Source organism: Pan troglodytes, chromosome 7 (genome assembly GCF_028858775.2).
Source record: "Pan troglodytes isolate AG18354 chromosome 7, NHGRI_mPanTro3-v2.0_pri, whole genome shotgun sequence".
Lineage (NCBI taxonomy): Eukaryota > Metazoa > Chordata > Mammalia > Primates > Hominidae > Pan > Pan troglodytes.
The window spans coordinates 104,969,734-104,988,489 of NC_072405.2; the positions used below are offsets into that span (position 1 = coordinate 104,969,734).

Genomic DNA, 18,756 nt, shown 5'->3' on the forward strand with positions numbered 1-18,756 from the left:
TTTTCTTTAATAGTCAGGGAGTCTATGATTGAATATTTTCCTGTTTGATTGTACAGCTGTCAGGGAAGAATAGTTTTTCAATTGTTAAGTAAAAGAGTTTCGTATAGGCCGGGTGTGGTGGCTCACACCTATAATATTACCCAGCACTTTGGGAGGCTGAGGCAGGCAAATCAAGTGAGGTCAGGAGTTCGAGACCAGCCTGGCCAACATGGCGAACCCTCTCTCTATTAAAAATAACAAAAATCAGCTGGGTGTGGTGGTGCACAGCTGTACTCCCAGCTACTTGGGAGGCTGAGGTGGGAGAATCGCTTGAACCCGGAGGTGGGGGTTGCAGTGAGCTGAGATCACACCACTGCACTCCAGCCTAAGCAACAGAGTAAGACTCCATCTCCAAAAAAAAAATAGAGTTTGGTATAGCAAAATGAACTGCCTAAGTTTCTTTATATTTATCTCTTTGTTTCTTTGAGACGTGGACTCGCTCTGTCACCCAGACTGGAGTGCGGTGGCGTGATCTAGGCTTACTACATTTTTGACCCCTCACCCAGCTTCCCCCAGTGATATCTTGCATGACCATAATACCTTGTCAAAGTCAATAAATTGACATTGATATAATACTGTTAATTCAGGCACTGACTTTCTTCAGATTTCACCAGGTTTTACATATACTGCTTTTGTGGAAAGTGGGTGTATAGTCATATTAGTTGTTATCACACGTATAAATTTGAGTAACTGTCATCATAATCAAGACATAGAACTCTTCCGTCACCACTAAGAAAATCCTGTGTACCTTAATAATCACATCCTTCCTGTAACCCAAACCTCTGGCAACCACTGATCTATTCTCTATCACTATAATTTTGTCACCTTGAAAGGTTATATAAATGGAATCAAATCATGTAGCATGTAACCTTTTAAGATTAGCTTTTTTCACTCAGCCTAATAATGCCCTTGACATCCATGTAAGTTATTGTATGTGAATACTTTGCTCCTTGTCATCGCTGAGTAGTAGTTTAGCAATTTTTTTTTTTTTTTTGGAGACGGAGTCTCTTGCTCTGTTGCCCAGGCTGGAGTACAGTGGGACAATCTCAGCTCACTGCAACCTCCACCTCCCAAGTTCAAGCGATTACCATGTATCGGCCTCCCTAGCAGCCAGGACTGCAGATGCACGTCACCACACCCAGCTAATTTTTGTATTTTTAGTAGAGACGGAGTTTCACCATGTTGGCCAGGCTGGTCTTGAACTCCTGGCCTCAAGTGATTCGCCTGCCTTGGCCTCCCAAAGTGTGTCCGGAGTTGGTTCTTTCCAGTGGGTTCATGGTCTCGCTGACTTCAAGAATGAAGCTGCGGACCCTTGTGGTGACTGTTAACAGCTCTTAAAGATGGCATGGACCCAAAGCGTGAGTGGTAGCAAGGTTTATTGTGAAGAGCGAAAGAACAAAGCTTCCACAGCATGGAAGGGGACCCAAGTGGTTTGCCACTGCTGGCTGGCGTGGCTAGCTTTTATTCCCTTATGTGTCCTCTCCCATGTTCCATTTTTGTCCTATCAGAGCGCCCTTTTTTCAATCCCCCCTGTGATTGGCTACTTTTAGGATCCTGCTGATTGGTGCATTTTACAGAGCGCTGATTGGTGCGTATTACAGAGCACTGATTGGTGCATTTTACAATCCTCTTGCTAGCTACAGAGCTCTGATTGGTGCGTTTTACAATCCTAGCTACAGAGTGCTGATTGGTGCATTTTACAATCCTCTTGTAAGACAGAAAAGTTCTCCAAGTTCCCACTCAACCCAGGAAGTTCAGCTGGCTTCACCTCTGAAAAGCGCTGAGATTACTGGTGTGAGCCACTGTGCCTGGTCTACATGTTCTTTTTTTTTTTTGAGACAGAGTTTTGCTCTTGTTGCCCAGGCTAGAGTGCAATGGCACGATCTCAGCTCACTGCAACCTCTGCCTCCCAGGTTCAAGCGATTCTCCTGCCTCAGCCTCCCAAGTAGCTGGGATTACTGGCCTGTGCCACCAAGCCCAGCTAATTTTGTATTTTTAGTAGAGACAGGGTTTCTCCATGGTCAGGCTGGTCTCGAACTCCTGACCTCAGGTGATCCGCCCGCTTCAGCCTCCCAAAGTACTGGGATTACAGGTGTGAGCCACTGTGCCCGGCCCATGTACTTTATTAAAATCACATATTTTGTATTTTGCTTCCCATTCTTGAGGCTAAGTTTCGTGGTCCCAGTTGCCTCAGGATATCCAACTTCAGTTCAATCTGTTGTGCAATTATCTGGAGTCATTCAGAAACATTTGTGGTTGATTATTGAAACCTGTTTGATGTATCACATAAATCCTATGTGTAAAAAGTTCACACTACAGGCACAGTGAAAGTGAAGCCCTGTGAGACACAGCAAGCAAGGTCAGGGTAGGCAAGACTGCACAGAACCTTGAAAATGCTCAGGGAAAGGAATAACTTTGCTAACTCTCCAGGTTGTGTTTGATACATAGTTCTATCTTTAAGACATTTTTACTGTATGCTCTTAGAGTAGTTTGAGAGTCAACCCTTGGAATTAACAATTTGTTTTAGTATGTTGTAGGTTTCCCCCAGAATCTCAGAAGCAATCTCCAAATGCCCAGTACATTAATTAGGCTGGGTCTAGATTTGAGCCTTCATTGCTTTCTGGAACTGATTTCTCTGGGGATGATGGTGTCTGGTTATTACAGTTCTGTTTGTTCCACGTTAGAAGGCTTCCAGAACCCTTGCCCTGTGCATAGCTATGGTGACAGGAAGAGCAGAAGCTTATGTCAGAGCCCTTCTGTGCTTTGCAGTTGGTGTTATTTGCCCAACAGGTGGAAGTTTGCCATTTCTTACATTCGGTTCTCTGGTCTTAATCTTATTCAGGATGCTGGAAAATTATTTTATCTGCTGATGGCTGAGATATTTCTGACTCTGGAATTTATCCTTGAGTATAGTCAGCTGAGTATGAAAGACTTAGTTTCAGAGAGCACAGTTCTTATCTTAGGTTTCTTGACTGACCTTTATTGTCCTTCTCCTTCACTGTTCTTATCTGAGCAAGGTCATTTGACACTACAGCCAGTGAAGGGATCCAGAATTTAAAAGTAGGTCCATAGAAGAAGGAGAGGCTGTTGTTGAATATGTTATGGGATTTGTCACAGACTTGGTAACTTGCCAAGGGATCACATGGGAGATGACATTTTGAAGGACAGAATTGACTTAGCCAGGCAGATTTTCGGCAAGGGCAAGGACATCCCTTGTGTTTAGTATTTAGCAGAGGAAAACAGCTGAAAGTTTAATATGGCTGACAGTACAGGCATTGGGGAAAGATAATACTTCTGTTGACAGGAAATGAAAAAAGCAAAGACATGGGCTGTGGAATAGGCTGAGATGTAAGCAGACTATTTAAATGAAGTTCTTAGGAAAATAAGTTCTGAACCCTGATGAATACCAGCATTTAAGTTATTTGGACAGAGAGAAGTTAACATAAATTGTTAACCAAGTATAAAGTCATTAACTTGCTAAATGAAAGGGTAATAGAGCCTGAAAGTTTCATAGAGATCGCAACTGCAGAAAGCAGCTACCACCACCAGGACTGAGGGAACAAAGGGAAAAATAGGAAATTATTAAAACTTGAAGCACCATGGAAGTGAAATGTTATTTTCACAGCAAAAGGAGTTGCCTCCACAATAACAAAAGCTCACCAGCCAGGTCTAGTAAATGCCACCCTTTCTTATATTTATTGCTTTACTTCTTTTGGGATGAAAGAAAATTATATTGAATTTTCTTTTTCTTCCCCTTTGTCTTCCTGAAATTCTCAATGTGATGTTGAACATTGAAGGACAAGTAGTTGATTTCTCTCAAGTGCCTTATTTGAGCTCTTGTCGTTTTTGTAAGGATTTAATAATAATTATGTGATTTAAAAACAAAGTTTCAATAATTATATAGCTTAAAGTTGAACGAGTAACAGAGCTACAACTTTGAGGTAACAGTCTCATAGGCTTTTATTGTAATAAAGTTATTGATATTTAGTTTCTTTCATTTGTTTTCCCTAGAGGTTTTGCTACTTGTTGATGAGTGCTTCAACTTACACATTTATGATGATGTGGGAGTATAGCCACTATCTCCTGTTTCTTCAAGCAATATCTCTATTCCTGCTAGATATCTTTTCAGTGGAGCAAAGTGACAAGGTATTATGGCATTTTGAAATGGTGATTTTTAAGAGAATAAATGTATTTATAGCATTGTATCTTAAAACCTCTCTTTTCTTCATCCATACACTCATATGGGAACCCCGATGCATACAATATTTAAGTTATTTGGACAGAGAGAAGTTAATATAAATTGTTAACCAAGTATAAAGTCATTAACTTGCTAAACGAAAGGGTGATATGAGCCTGAAAGTTTCATAGAGATCGCAACTGCAGAAAGCAGTTAACTGCTAGGGAAAAAGATGAAATTATTAAAATGCAGAAATGTAGAACAGGGACCTCACGGAGCTGATACTCAGACTTTTGAGCTCAGAAATATCAGCTTTGCTCAAAAGTAGGGCCCTTCAGAAATGGGACCCAGGCGTCTGAGGATGTGGCTATGGCTGGCTGGTCTTGGGTTTCTTGAGCTGGAAGATGTGATGAAGCTGGTTCTTGAAGTGTTGGAAAAACTGCAGCTGCATCCGGTGCTTCCATAGGAAGTAATTGCTCTGTTGGGGTGAAGAAGCATCCTTGAGGTGAGATCACAGGACCCTCAAGCCATCAGGAAGCAAGAGGAAGGAGCCAGGCTTGCACTTTCCCTCTACCATTTCCTACTGGCAGAGCTTCATAGGGAACCAACAGGAAAAGTAGAAATGTAGATTGCAGAGTCCCAGGCCCAGCATTGCCAGGCAAAGGATAGAAAGGGGAGTTTGGAGCTAAGAGAGTTATTTGGTAACTGGCACGCATCTGTAGAACCAGAGCCCAAATCAAAAATAGAACGTAAGCCAGGTGTGGTGGCACATGCCTGTAGTCCCAGCTACTCAGGAGGCCAAGGCAGGAGGATTGCTTGAGCCCAGGAATTCAAGTCCAGCCTGGGCAACATAGTGAGACCCTATCCCTACAAAAAATTTTTAAAAATTAACTGGGTGGGGTAGGGGCTGAGGCGGGAGGATCACTTGACCAGCCTGAGCAACATGGTAAGATCCCACCTCTAAAAAATTAAAAAAGGGAATAGATCATTACCAGCACCCAGAAGACTCCATCTTGCTCTCTCTCCCAGTCATTACTTCAACCCCCAACAGGGTAGCTACTGTTCTGACTTGTAACAGTGAGGTCTCTTTTTTTTTTTTTTTTTTTGAGATGGAGTCTCACTCTGTTGCCCAGGCTGGAGTGCGGTGGCTCAATCTCAGCTCACTGCAACCTCTGCCTCCCGGCTTCAAGCGATTCTCCTGCCTTAGCCTCCCGAGTAGCTGGGATTACAGGCGCCTGCCACCATGCCCAGCTAGTTTTTGTATTGTTAGTAGAGACAGAGTTTCACCATGTTAGCCAGGCTGATCTCGAACTCCTGACCTTGTGATCTGCCCACCTCAGCCTCCCAAAGCTTTGGAATTACAGGTGTGAGCCACCGCACCTGGCCAAGGTATCTTTTTTTTTTTTTTTTTTTTAATGGCTCTGGCTATTGACTGATTTTTTTTTTCTGTCTTTTTGTTTGTTTTTTATTTTATTTTTATTTATTTTTACTTTTTTGGAGACAGGGTCTCACTCCGTCACCCAGGCTGGAGTGCAGTGGCTCAATCACAGCTCACTGCAACCTCCGCCTCCCAGGCTCAAGCAATCCTCCCACCTCAGCCTCCTGAGTAGCTGAGACTACAAGTGCGTGCCACCATGCCCGTCTGATTTTTCTTTTCTTTTTTTTTTTTCTTTTTTTGAGACAGAGTCTTGCTCTGTCACCCAGGCTGGAGTGCAGTGGTGCGATCTCAGCTCACTGTATCCTCCGCCTCCCAGGTTCAAGTGATTCTCTTGCCTCAGCCTCCTGAGTAGCTGGGATTACAGGCATGCCCCACCACACCGGGCTCATTTTTTTTTTGATTTTTAGTAGAGAATGAGTTTCACCATGTTGGCCAGGTTGGTCTTGAACTCCTGGCCTCAAGTGATCTGCTCTCTTTGGCCTCCCACAGTGCAGGGATTACAGGCGTGAGCCACTGCGCCCAGCCCCAGGTGATTTTTCTATTTTTCGCAGAGATGGGGTTTTGCCATGTTGCCCAGGCCAGGCTGTTCTAAAACTCCTGGGCTCAAGTCATCCTCCCGCCTCTGCCTCCCAACGTGCTGGGATTATAGATGTGAGCCACCGAGTCTGGCCTGTTTTTTAGCATATAACTATTTTCTGGGAGATCTTCTAATAAAACATTGCATTTAACTTTGTTATGCTCACTAGTTGGACCAAAAACAATACTTTACTCTGATGGTGCATTTCATGGCAGTATATTTTCACTGGGTAGGTTTCGGGGGCTGCTGCTAAAAATTACGATTTTTGATTTATGTAATTTGAGGTTGCATAGATGAATTTTATTAACAGGGCAAACTAAGTGAAATTAAGAAGGTTCTTCCAGTCTGATTTAGACACTGATGCTTTTAAATCTCTTTATTTTGTTTCCAGAGAGTTATAAGAAAACAGTGATAAGGGCCGGGTGTGGTGGCTCACGCCTGTAATCCCAGCACTTTGGGAGGCTGAGGCGGGCAGATCACAAGGTGAGGAGATCGAGACCATCCTGGCTAACACGGTGAAATCCCGTCTCTACTAAAAATACAAAAAAATTAGCCGGGCGTGGTGGTGACACCTGTAGTCCCAGCTACTCGGGAGGCTGAGGCAGGAGAATGGCGTGAACCCGGGAGGCAGAGCTTGCAGTCAGCCGAGATCGCGCCACTGCACTCTAGCCTGGGCGACAGAGCGAGACTCCGTCTCAAAAAAAAAAAAAAAGAAAACAGTGATAAGTTCATTACACACTATTTTATACATATATATTATATATATGTATGTATGTATGTATGCGTGTGTGTGTGTGTGTGTGTGTGTGTGTATATATATATTTTTTGTCCTGAGACAGAGTCTTGTGCTGTTGCCCAGGCTGGAGTGCAGTGGTGCGATTTTGGCTCACTGCAACCTCCACCTACTGAGTTAAGCGATTCTCATGCCTTAGCCTCCCGAGTGGCTGGGATTACAGGTTCCTGCTACCATGCCCAGCTAATTTTTTTTGTTTTTAATAGAGATGGGTTTCACCATGTTGGCCAGGCTTGTCTCGAACTCCTGACCTCAATGATCCACCCACTTTGGCCACTGAAAGTGCTGGGATTTCAGATGTGAGCCACCATGCCCGGCCAACATTAAAAATATTGATTGAACATTTGCATAATACTTTCCTAAATTATAGTAGAGCATTAACTGTATAATTATAGTTAAATCTATATAAAACAAATGAAAATATGTATGATAAAATATAACTTATTCTCACTTATGTTATTTTTGTCACAACAGGTTTATGAAGTTTATAAAATCTACATATTTTCCCTCTTTCTGGGATATTTACTACAGTTTGAGAATCCAGCTTTGTTGGTATCTCCTTTATTAAGTTTAGTAGCAGCCTTAATGCTTGCTAAGTGCCTTCAGGTAATTAGAATTGTCTTTTTATTGTTCTTATTTTGATTTTTTTTTTTTTTGAAATGGAGTCTCACTCTGTTGCCCAGGCTGGAGTACATCTCAGCTCACTGCAACCTCTGCCTCCCGGGTTCAAGTGATTCTCCTGCCTCAGCCTCCCAAGTAGCTGGGATTACAAGCATGCGCCACCACACCCAGCTAATTTTTGTATTTTTAGTAGAGACTGGGTTTCACCATTTTGGCCAGGCTGGTGTCAAACTCCCGACCTCAAGTGATCCCCTATCCTTGGTCTCCCAAAGTGCTGGGATTACAGGCTTGAGCCACTGTGCTCGGCCATTCTTATGATTACTTTTTAAATTGTTAATTTTTTAACACCTCACTTCTTTGTTCATATGATTTTTCCTCCACAGCTGAATGTGAAGAAAGGAAGTTTTGTAGCTAAAATAATAAAAGTGATTAATTTTTACTTGGTGTGTACTCTGACAATAACATTGAATATTATAATGAAGGTAAGTAACTCTCTGGGATTCATATAGTAAAACAAAATGAATAATGAAATATATTGGACTACATTTTAATGAGAATAATGAGATAGCACGTAATAGAGTTTGAACAGTATAATTTTGAGTTAAACAACAATCATAACTAGCATACTGGGTAAGAAAGTAGGATTCTGATTCTTTTCTGTATGTAGTTGAAAAAGGGAATGCATATTTTTCATTAAGTTAAAAATGTCATCATTATCCAGTTAACATTAAGCAATATATGGAATAAAGTGAGACAAATGAAAAGTGTTTAGAAGAGTGGGTGAGTTACTTGAGGCTGGTGGGATAAGGTTGAAATGTTGTTGATCACCTGAGGTCAGGAGTTTGAGGCCAGCTTGGCCAACATAGTGAAACCTCGTCTCTACTAAAAATACAAAAAATTAGCTGGGCGTGGTGGCTTGCGCCTGTAATCCCAGCTACTTGGGAGGCTGAGGCAGGAGAATTGCTTGAACCCGGGAGGCAGAGGTTGCAGTGAGCCAAGATCGTGCCATTGCACTCCAGCCTGGGCAACAAGAGTGAAACTCTGTCTCAAAAAAAAAAGAAAAAAGAAATGTTCTTACTACCCCATTGTAGTTTATGCTTTAGCATAAGGTCATGGGATTGATTTATGTCAGTAAATCTCCTTGCTTCATAGTCATACCGTATATTATTTATTCATATTTTTGTTTTGTAGTCTTGTTGTGTTTTCTGTCTCTAGTATTGGGAAAAGCATGTGTTTGTAAGCATAGCTAATATTTCTTTGTTTAACTGGTGTTTTTCTCTTCTAGATGTTTGTCCCACACAAAGAAAATGGGCATATGCTGAAATTCCTTGAAGTAAAATTTGGACTAAATATGACCAAGTAAGTTTTAGATTATGTAAGTTTACCTAAATCGATACCACTTAGAAAATAAAGATAAAAAATACTCGGTGGCCGGGCATAGTGGCTCACATCTGTAATCCCAGCACTTTAGGAGGCCGAGGTGGGTGGATTGTGACCACTTGAGTCCAGGAGTTTGAGACCAGCCTGGGCAACATGGCAAAACCCCATCTCTAAAAAAAAGACAACCAAACAAACAAACAAAAAACAAAAAAAATTAGCTGGGTGTGGTGGTGCATGCCTGTGGTTCCAGCTATTCAGGAAGCTGAGGTGGGAGGACCACCTGAGCCTGGGAGGTGGAGGTCATAGTGAGCCAAGATCACGCCAGTGCACCCCAGCCTGGGCAACAGTGAGACCCTGTCTTAAAAAAAAAAAAAATACCACTTAGAATGTATTTGCCATATTGTTAAATTTTAACATTTTGTTCTAAACCCAGTGATTTGAAGTAGACATTCTCAGTCCATCCGTGAGCATTCCTGAACATCACTCCATCTCTAACATCTTTTCCCACGGCTAGGGATTGAGGATTGGAGTTTAGAGATGGGTGAGAAATGAGGATGCAGATAAACATATATACAACCAGGAGTCTTTTTTTTTTTTTTTGAGACGGAGTCTTACTCTGTTGCCCAGGCTGGAGTGCAGTGGCACGATCTTGGCTCACTGCAAGCTCCGCCTCCTGGGTTCATGCTATTCTCCTGCCTCAGCCTCCCGAGTAGCTGGGACTACAGGCACCCGCTACCATGCCCGGCTAATTTTTTGTATTTTTAGTAGAGACGGGGTTTCACTGTGTTAGTCAGGATGGCCTCGATCTCCTGACTCGTGATCTGCCCGCCTCGGCCTCCCAAAGTGCTGGGATTACAGGCGTGAGCCACCTTGCCCGGCTCAACGAGGAGTCTTGTTGATCATACTTAGAGTTGAAAAATGTTTATCCTGATTCATACTGCTCAAAAGGTTTACATTTCAGATTTTATGATTTATCTTAATAAGTAGGTATCTCTTTTTAAAATGGGTCCTAGTTGAATTACATTTGTCAATATACAGTAGGTCTATCCAATAATAGTATGTGAACCACTTATGTAATTGTAATTTTCTAGTAGCTGTATTTTAAAAAATACAAAGAAACAAGTGAAATTAATTTTAATATATTTTCTCTAATATATAAAAATAATTTGTAAACAATGTAAAAATTATTAAGGAGATATTTTGTTTTTCAAATCATTATTTCGCTCTTTTTTTCTTTGAAATCCTGGGTGTATTTTGTACTTAAAGTATGTCTCAATTTGAATTGGCCACATTTCAGCTGTTTAAAAACTGCATGTCTCTAGTAGCTACCATATTCAACAATGCATTTGTAGAGGTTAGCCGGCCGAATTGTTTGTTGTCTTCTAGATAAAGATAGAAACCAAAATTCCCTAAAAGCTATATTGGGCTTTAGAGATGGTCACGTTACTTGGTAATAAAAAGCAGCAGTTTTACATTTATTAGAGCAGTTTTGGTGAGAGCACATGCTTTGTTTACTAATATGATACTATTATCTTCATTTATAAAGGATAGTACCTTGCTAATATAAGTAAACGGGTTTAGGAAATGTGTTTTTTCTTAGTTTTTGCTGATATTAAAAAAAATACTTCTGTGTTCAGTTTAAAACGTCTATGAATTTAATATCATGCTTTTTGTCTTCTATAGGAATTTTACAATGAATTGGCTCCTCTGTCAAGAATCCCTGCAGGCACCATCTCAAGATTTTTTTCTGCGATTGACACAGTCTTCTTTATTACCTTTCTACATTCTAGTGTTAATTATTTGTTTTCTTTCTATGTTGCAAGTTATTTTTAGGAGGATTAAGTAAGTACCTATGAGAATCAATCATATTACTAACATAAATTATGGAAATATATAAAATACTTATTTTTAATATTCTTCCAATATTTCTATATTTGTTTTAGAGCTTCTATTTCCATTCTCTTTTCATTGACATGGAAAATATCATTATAAGATGTGTTGGCCAGGTGCGGTGGCTCATGCCTATAATCCCAGCACTTTGGGAGGCCCAAGAGGGCAGATTGCAAGGTTGGGAGTTTGAGACCAGCCAGTCCAATATGGTGAAACCCCATCTCTACTAAAAGTACATAAATTAGCTGGGCGTGATGGGTGCCCATCTAATAATAGCTGGGTGCGCCTGTAATCCCAGCTACTCGGGAGGCTGAGGCAGGAGAATCGCTTGAACCCGGGAGGCAGAGGTTGTGAGCCGAGATTGCACCACTGCACTCCAGCCTGGGCGACAGAGTGAGACTCCCTCTCTAAAAAAAAAAAAAAAGTTGTATTGACCAGAAAAATTTAAACTTAGTTTTTTTGTTTTTTTGTTTTTTTTGAGACGGAGTCTTGCTCTTGTTCCCCAGGCTGGAGTGCAGTGGCACGATCTCGGCTCACCACAACCTCCACCTCCTGGGTTCAAGCGATTCTCCTACCTCAGCCTCCCAAGTAGCTGGGATTACAGGCATGCGCTGCCACACCCAGCTAATTTTGTATTTTTAGTAGAGATGGGGTTTCTCCATGTTGGTCAGGTTGGTCTCAAACTCCCGACCTCAAGGTGATCCACCCGTCTTGGCCTCCCAAAGTGCTGGGATTACAGGTGTGAGCCACCATGCTCAGCCCTAAACTTAGTTTTATATATCTAAATAGGTAATGTCCAGATTTAATATAGTTAGAGACTTAATATATAACTGATATTTAAATAATCAGTTAAACTTTTACAGACTGATTCACTAATTTATACAAATTTTTACTTAACGTAAGAATAATTTCTTCTATTTAACTTAAATGAAGTTAGCAGTATAAGTAATTTTAAATTATAAAGTTTGAGGCCAGGTGCAGTGGCTTATGCCTGTAATTCCAACAATTTGAGAGGCTGACGCAGGATTGCTTGAGGCCAGGAGCTGAAGACCAGCCTGAGCAACATAGTGAGACCCCCGTCTCTTAAAGAAAAAGAAAACAAAAAAGCTATAAAGTTTGACTAACCTTTGATGTTTTTATCATGTTTGAAACGTGGTTGTATATAATTTCTTCATTTTAAGAATTTAGTTATTCAAATTATCATTTAACTATATTAATTTAGCAATTGCTAATTGATTCATAATTGATCTTGGAAGAAGAACCTACAAATCTTTATTATTATTTTCTTTTTTTTTTTTTTTTTTTTTGAGACAGAGTCTTACTCTGTCACTCAGGCTGGAGTGCAGTGGCATAATCTTGGCTCACTGCAACCTTTACCTCCCAGGTTCAAGCGATTCTCTTGCCTCAACCTCCATAGTAGCTGAGATTACAGGCATGTGCCACCATGCCCGGCTAATTTTTATATTTTAGTAGAGATGGGGTTTCATCATGTTGGCCAGGCTGGTCTCGAACTCTTGACCTCAAGTGATCCGCCCACCTTGGCCTCCCAGAGTTCTGGGATTACAGGTGTAAGTCACTGCCCCTAACCCTTTTTTATTTTGCTGAAAATTCATGTTTAGTCTTCATAGAGTTTGTTGTCTTCAGGTTCTAAAAGCCATTTGCAGAAACTTAGAGACATATGTTAGGTATTTAACTAGCAGAATATACTTTCAAATTTTAAAAGATCACCTATATTTTTTGTTATGACGAAATATAAAATTTTAGGTATGTCCTTCAAAGATGATAAACAATGTATCTTTGGTTTTTTACAAATATATTTTCAAAGTATTAAAAAATACATTTTCTTTTTGTAGTGGTAAGTCCCTGAAGGAAACTGTTACTCTTGAAGATGGACTAATTGGAGAAAGACCAGAAATAATTTATCATGTAATTCACACTATTTTATTGGGTTCTCTTGCAATGGTTATAGAAGGGTAAGTGTACTTTATTTGATCCCTTTGTTTTAACAAAGATTGTTGGCTGAGTGCGGTGACTCACGCCTGTAATCCCAGCACTTTGGGAGGCCAAGGCGGGTGGCTCACCTGAGTTCAGGAGTTTGAGACAGTGTGACTCTGTCAACACTCAACATGGTGAGACTCCGTCTCTACTACAAATACAAAAGTTAGCTGGGTGTGGTAGCTACTGGGGAGGCTGAGGTGGCAGGATCTCTCGAACCTGGGAGGTAGAAGTTGCAATGAGCCGAGATTGCGCCACTGCACTCTAGCCTGAGTGACAGAACAAGACCCTGTCAAAAAAAAAGTCAGAGAACCCACAAAGATTGTCTTTTTTTTTTTTTTTTAGAATCTCGCTCTGTCACCCAGGCTGGAGTGCAGTGGTGCAATCTCAGCTCACTTCAACCTCCGCCTCCCAGGTTCAAGCAATTCTCCTGTCTCAGCCTCCTAAGTAGCCGGGATTACAGGCGTGCGCCACCGCTCCTGGCTAATTTTTTTGTATTTTTAGTAGAGACAGGGTTTCACTACATTGGTCAGGCTGGTCTTGAACTCCTCACCTCGTGATCTGCCCGCCTTGGCCTCCCAAAGTGTTGGGATTACAGGCGTGAGCCACCGCACCCAGCAAAGATTGTCTTTTTTAATGGTAATAAGTAGATACATCCAAGAATACATTCATAAAACTTCATAAAAACTCAAAACCTATAAACTTTCTTAATTTATCTGGAGTTTACAAGGGTGTTTATATTATAATGAACTGACATTTACTTATTCATTCATTTGTTAAAAAACTATTGAACATATTCCAAGTTCTAGGCATTGTGCTAGGTGCTAAAGGTACCTCAATAAGCAATAGTGGAACAGACAGTCTCTAACCTTATTTAACTTATAGCCTAACGGAGGTGACAGATGTCAATCATACAAAAATAAAATTACAACTTTGGTAAGTGAAGGAGATGTACGTGGTGCTATAAGAACATATAAAACAGAATTTGACTTAAAGAGATCAGAAAAGTTCTCTAAGGAAAAAGTGCCTGAGACCTGAAGGGTGAGTAGGAGTGGACTAGGTGAACCAAAGAGGCAAGAGTACTGCAGGTAGAGGGAATGGCATATGCCCAGGCCTGGGCAGGAAGGATCATGGCACATTGTTGGCGGGAGGAAAAGGAGCTCAGTCTGGCTGAAGCACAGGGAGCATGTGGCAGGCTTTGTTGAGGACTTTGGAGTTTTCCCTTTTATCCTTTCCTTACCTTATTTCTTTTATTGTCTTTCAATGGCAAATGACATTTACAAAATATATATATAGGGCCCCATTTAATGTTCAATAAGGTAGAATTTTTATATTTCACTTGCTTGATCATTTTAGTGTTCTGTATACCTTAAATTTGTTAAGGCAAAATAGGTATTCACATGTTAATATTTAGATAAGTTATGTAATAATTTTTTAGGGAGTTTGAATCCTTGAAACATATCTTGCACTATTTATTTTTAAGTCTTTAGTTTTTAAACTTCCCTTGTTCCTGCTTCTATAGAAAATCATGCCATCTTGTTAATAAACTTTATTAAAATGTATTCATTCAGCACAAGTTTTTAGTTTTTTCATACTCTTTTAGCAATAGTGGGAGATACAGCTATATACATGATAGGATCCCCCTTCCTCAGAAGCACACAGTCTAGGAATGTGTGCTTGGTCAGAATGCAATGGTCAGAAATTCCTAAGACCATCCTTACTTCTGTCACCAACTGCAAGTTTGGGAGTCCCCCAAACTACCCTCAGGCTTGATAACTAACAAGGACTCACAGAACTTAGGAAAGTCATACTCAAGTTACAGTTGGTTACAGTGAAAAGACACAGATTAAAATCAGCAGAGGAAAGAGACCCATAGGACAAGGTCCAGGAGACACCAAAGCACAGAACTACCATTTGTTCCCTCCCAGTGGAATCCTGCAGACAGCACCTGTTTTCCTCTCAGAAACGATGTGTGACAGTACACACAGAGTACTGTCAATCAGGGAAGCTCACCCATGCTTTGTGTTTAGGGTTTGTATTGGGGCTCAGTCATATATATGTGGTTGACCACCTGTGTGGCTGACCTTAGCCTTCAGCCCTTCACAGGTTGAACTGACACCACATGCTCCAAGGCTCCCACCATAAATCACACTGTTAGCATAGACTCTTATGCATGACCCAAAGGACCCAGGCAAATGAAGATGCTCTTATCAGGCAAGAGTTACCTCCTAGGAGTTGAGGGCAAAGGCCAAATCTCTTTTTAGGCAAGGTTAATCCTTTACTGCACAATAAGTAAGATGCATGGGAATAAATTTCATAAAAGGCAATATATGAGGCCAGGCATGGTGGCTCATGCCTGTAATCCTAGGATTTTGGGGGCCTGAGGCGAGCGGATCACTTGAGGTCAGGAGTTTGAAACCAGCCTGGCCAACATGGTGAAACCCCGTCTTTATTAAAAATACAAAAAAATTAGCTGGGTGTGGTGGCAGGCACCTGTAATCCCAGCTACTTGGGAGGCTAAGGCAGGAGAATCGCTTGAACCTGGGAGGCGGAGATTGCAGTGAGCCGAGATCGTGCCACTGCACTCCAACCTGGGCAACAGGGTGAGACTCCGTATCAAAAAAAAAAAAAGGCAATATATGAAATCTTTTGCATATTAAAGTTAATTATTCTTAAGTTGTAATTCATATAGGAGCATCTTATCTTTCTTTAATAGAGGAAAGAAGAAAATGTTACCATCTTTAGAAGTTTGGAGCTTTAAATTCTTCAATTAGGTTACTTGTGTACAAACTAAATGTTTAATAGAATTGAAGATTATTATATTTAAGTTTTTGTTTTTTGTTTTTGTTTTTTGAAACAGAGTCTTTGTCGCCCAGGCTGGAGTGTAGTGGCGTGATCTTGGCTCACTGCAACCTCTGCCTCCCAGTTCAAGCGATTCTCCTGCCTCAGCCTCCCAAGTAGCTGGGATTACAGGCATGCGCCACCACACCCGGCTGATTTTGTATTTTGAGTAGAGATGGGGTTTCTTCATGTTGGTCAGGCTGGTCTTGAACTCTTGACCTCAGGTGATCCGCCTGACTCAGCCTCCCAAAGTGCTAGGATTACAGGCATGAGCCACTGCGCCTGGCCTTGTTTTTGTGTTTTTGAGAGACAGGCTGGGTGTGGCGGCTTATGCCTATAATCCCAGCAATTTGGGAGACGGAGGCAGATGATCACTTGAGCCCAAGAGTTTGAAACCAACTTGGGCAACATGGCGAGACCCCATCTCTACAAAAAAAAAAAAAAAGCCAGGCATGGTGGCATGGGTCTGTGGTCCCAGCCACTATGGAGGCTGAGGTGGATGGATTGCTTCAGCCTGGGAGTTCTAGGCCACAGTGAGCCATGATCACACCACTGCACTCCAGTCTGTGTGACAGAGTGAGGCTGTGTCTTTAGTTAAAAAAAAAAAAAAAAAAAAGACAGGGTCTCGTTCTGTCGCCCAGACTGGAGTGCGGTGGTGCCATCACAGCTCACTGTGCTCTCGAACTCCCAGGCTCAAGCAATGCTCCCACGATATCCTTCCAACTAGTTGGGACCACAGACTGGTGTCACCATGCCTGGCTAATATTTTTTAAAGTTTTTGTAGAGATGAGGTCTCACCATGTTGCCCAGGCTGGTCTTGAACTCCTGGGCTCAAACCATCCTCCCACCTCAACCTCCCAAAGTGTTGGGATTATAGGCATGAGCCCCTGTGCCCAGCTACATTTAAGTTTTTTTAAAATTATGATAAAAAAGTACATAACATAAAATCTACCATCTTAATGTTTTTTAAGTATACAATTCAGCAGTGTTTAGTATATTCACACATTGTTGTACAACAGATCTGCAGAACATTTTCATCTTGTAAATCTAAAACTGTGTATCAATGAACAACTCTCGTTTTTTTCCCTACCCTCAACCTCTAATAATCACCATTTGACTTTCCACTTCTTTCTTTTTTTTTTTTTTTGAGACGGAGTTTCACCTTGTTGCCCAGGCTAGAGTGCAATGCTGTGATCTTGGCTCACCGCAACCTCCACCTCCTGGATTCAAGCGATTCTCCTGCCTCAGCCTCCTGAGTAGCTGGGATTACAGGCATGCACCACCATGCCCAGCTAATTTTGTATTTTTAGTAAAGATGGGGTTTCTCCATGTTGGTCAGGCTGGACTCAAACTCCCAACCTCAGGTGATCTGCCCGCCTCGGCCCCCCAAAGTGCTGGGATTACAGCCATGAGCCACCGCGCCCAGCCTTTATTTTCCATTTCTATGAATTTGTTTACTTTAGATACCTCATGTAAGTGGAATCCTGTAGTGTTTATCTTTTTGTGACTGGCTTATTTCACTTAATGTCACGTCATCAAATTTCATCTATGTTGTAAGATGACAGGATTTTCTTCTTTTTCAAGGCTAAAAAATATTTCACTGTGGATACAAGGGGTCTTCAAAAAGTTCGTGAAAAATGCATATTGTGAAAAAACTATGCATGTATTCCAATTTTTTTGTGTGTGCCAAAACCATTGTGCCCCTAGATCAGCTGCAAACAAGAGCAGAGCTTTCCTTTTTTTTTTTTTTTTTTTTTTTTTTTTTTTTTGAGACAGGGTCCTGTTCTCTTGCCGAGGCTGGAGGTGCCATCTCGACTCACTGTAACCTCCACCTCCCAGGTTCAAGCTATTCTCCTGCCTCAGCCTCCAGAGTAGCTGGGATTACAGGCATGTGCCACCACGCCTGGCTAAATTTTGTATTTTTATTAGAGATGGGGTTTCACCTTGTTGGCCAGGCTGGTCTTAAACTCCTGACCTCAGTTGTTCCACCCGCCTCAGCCTCCCAAAGTGCTGGGATTACAGGTGTGAGCCACTGCACCCAGCCTCTTAATTTTTAAAAATTAAAAAAAGAAATTCTTTTGTAGAGACAGGGTCTAATTGTGTTGCCCAGGCTAGTCGTGAACATCTGGCTTCAAATGATCCTACTGTCTTGGCCTCCCAAAGTGTTGGGATGACAGGCATGTGCCACTGTACCCAGGGATATTTCTTTATTTTCTCCATTCCATGGCTTTGCTGTTTTATAAAACCACAGAGGTTAACATTTATACTCTAGGCCCAGATTCTTCCAGTCTCTTCCGAGTTTGACACCAGGGAATATATCATAGAAGGGTCTGGTTGTTCTCCTTAGTATTTATTACAAAAGTTATCCCTTGAAATGTTATTTTTTTTCTTGATAATCTATACTAAGCACTGATATCTATTAATTTTTCTAAACTTTTCCTCTTCCATTTTTAGCAGTTAGCATCTCCTACGGAGATGGGCTCCTTTTGTTTTCTTTAAAATCTACAACATAATGTATTTTCTTCTAATGATACAAGTTAATTTTTTCTGTACACCTGGATTTTTAATATTTTTAATTTAAGAGTTCAATTTTTAAATCTTTCTTTTTTTTTTTTTTTTTTTTTTTGAGATGGAGTCTCCCTGTGTTGCCCAAGCTGGAGTGCAGTGGCACAATCTTGGCTCACTGCAAGCTCCGCCTCCCGGGTTCACGCCATTCTCCTGCCTCAGCCTCCCGAGTAGCTGGGACTACAGGCGCCCACCACCATGCCCAGCTAATTTTTTGCATTTTTAGTAGAGACGGGGTTTTACCGTGTTGCCCAGGCTGGTCTGAAACTCCTGACCTCAGGTGATCCACCGCCTCGGCCTCTTAATTTGCTGGGATTACAGGCGAGAGCCACCGCACATGGCCAGATTTTTGTATTTTTAGTAGAGACAAGGTTTCACCATGTTGGCCAGGATGGTCTCAAACTGCTGACCTCAAGTGATCTGCCCATCTCAGCCTCCCA

General features: G+C 41.4%; 1 protein-coding gene across 5 annotated transcripts in view; it reads left to right on the forward strand.

Moving 5' to 3' along the window:
• Positions 1–18,756, forward strand: part of DPY19L4 (dpy-19 like 4) — a 71,071-nt gene that overhangs the window by 36,902 nt on the left and 15,413 nt on the right. For 3 of the 5 annotated variants that reach the window (XM_016959688.4, XM_063816415.1, XM_063816416.1), the window contains 6 exons: positions 4,051–4,185; positions 7,499–7,630; positions 8,029–8,127; positions 8,931–9,004; positions 10,709–10,867; positions 12,769–12,888. In XM_016959688.4, the coding sequence (XP_016815177.2) occupies positions 4,051–4,185; positions 7,499–7,630; positions 8,029–8,127; positions 8,931–9,004; positions 10,709–10,867; positions 12,769–12,888 (719 nt within the window). The remainder of the gene's footprint in view (positions 1–4,050; positions 4,186–7,498; positions 7,631–8,028; positions 8,128–8,930; positions 9,005–10,708; positions 10,868–12,768; positions 12,889–18,756) is intronic. The other 2 variants (XM_016959689.4, XM_016959690.4) reach the window with 2 other exon arrangements.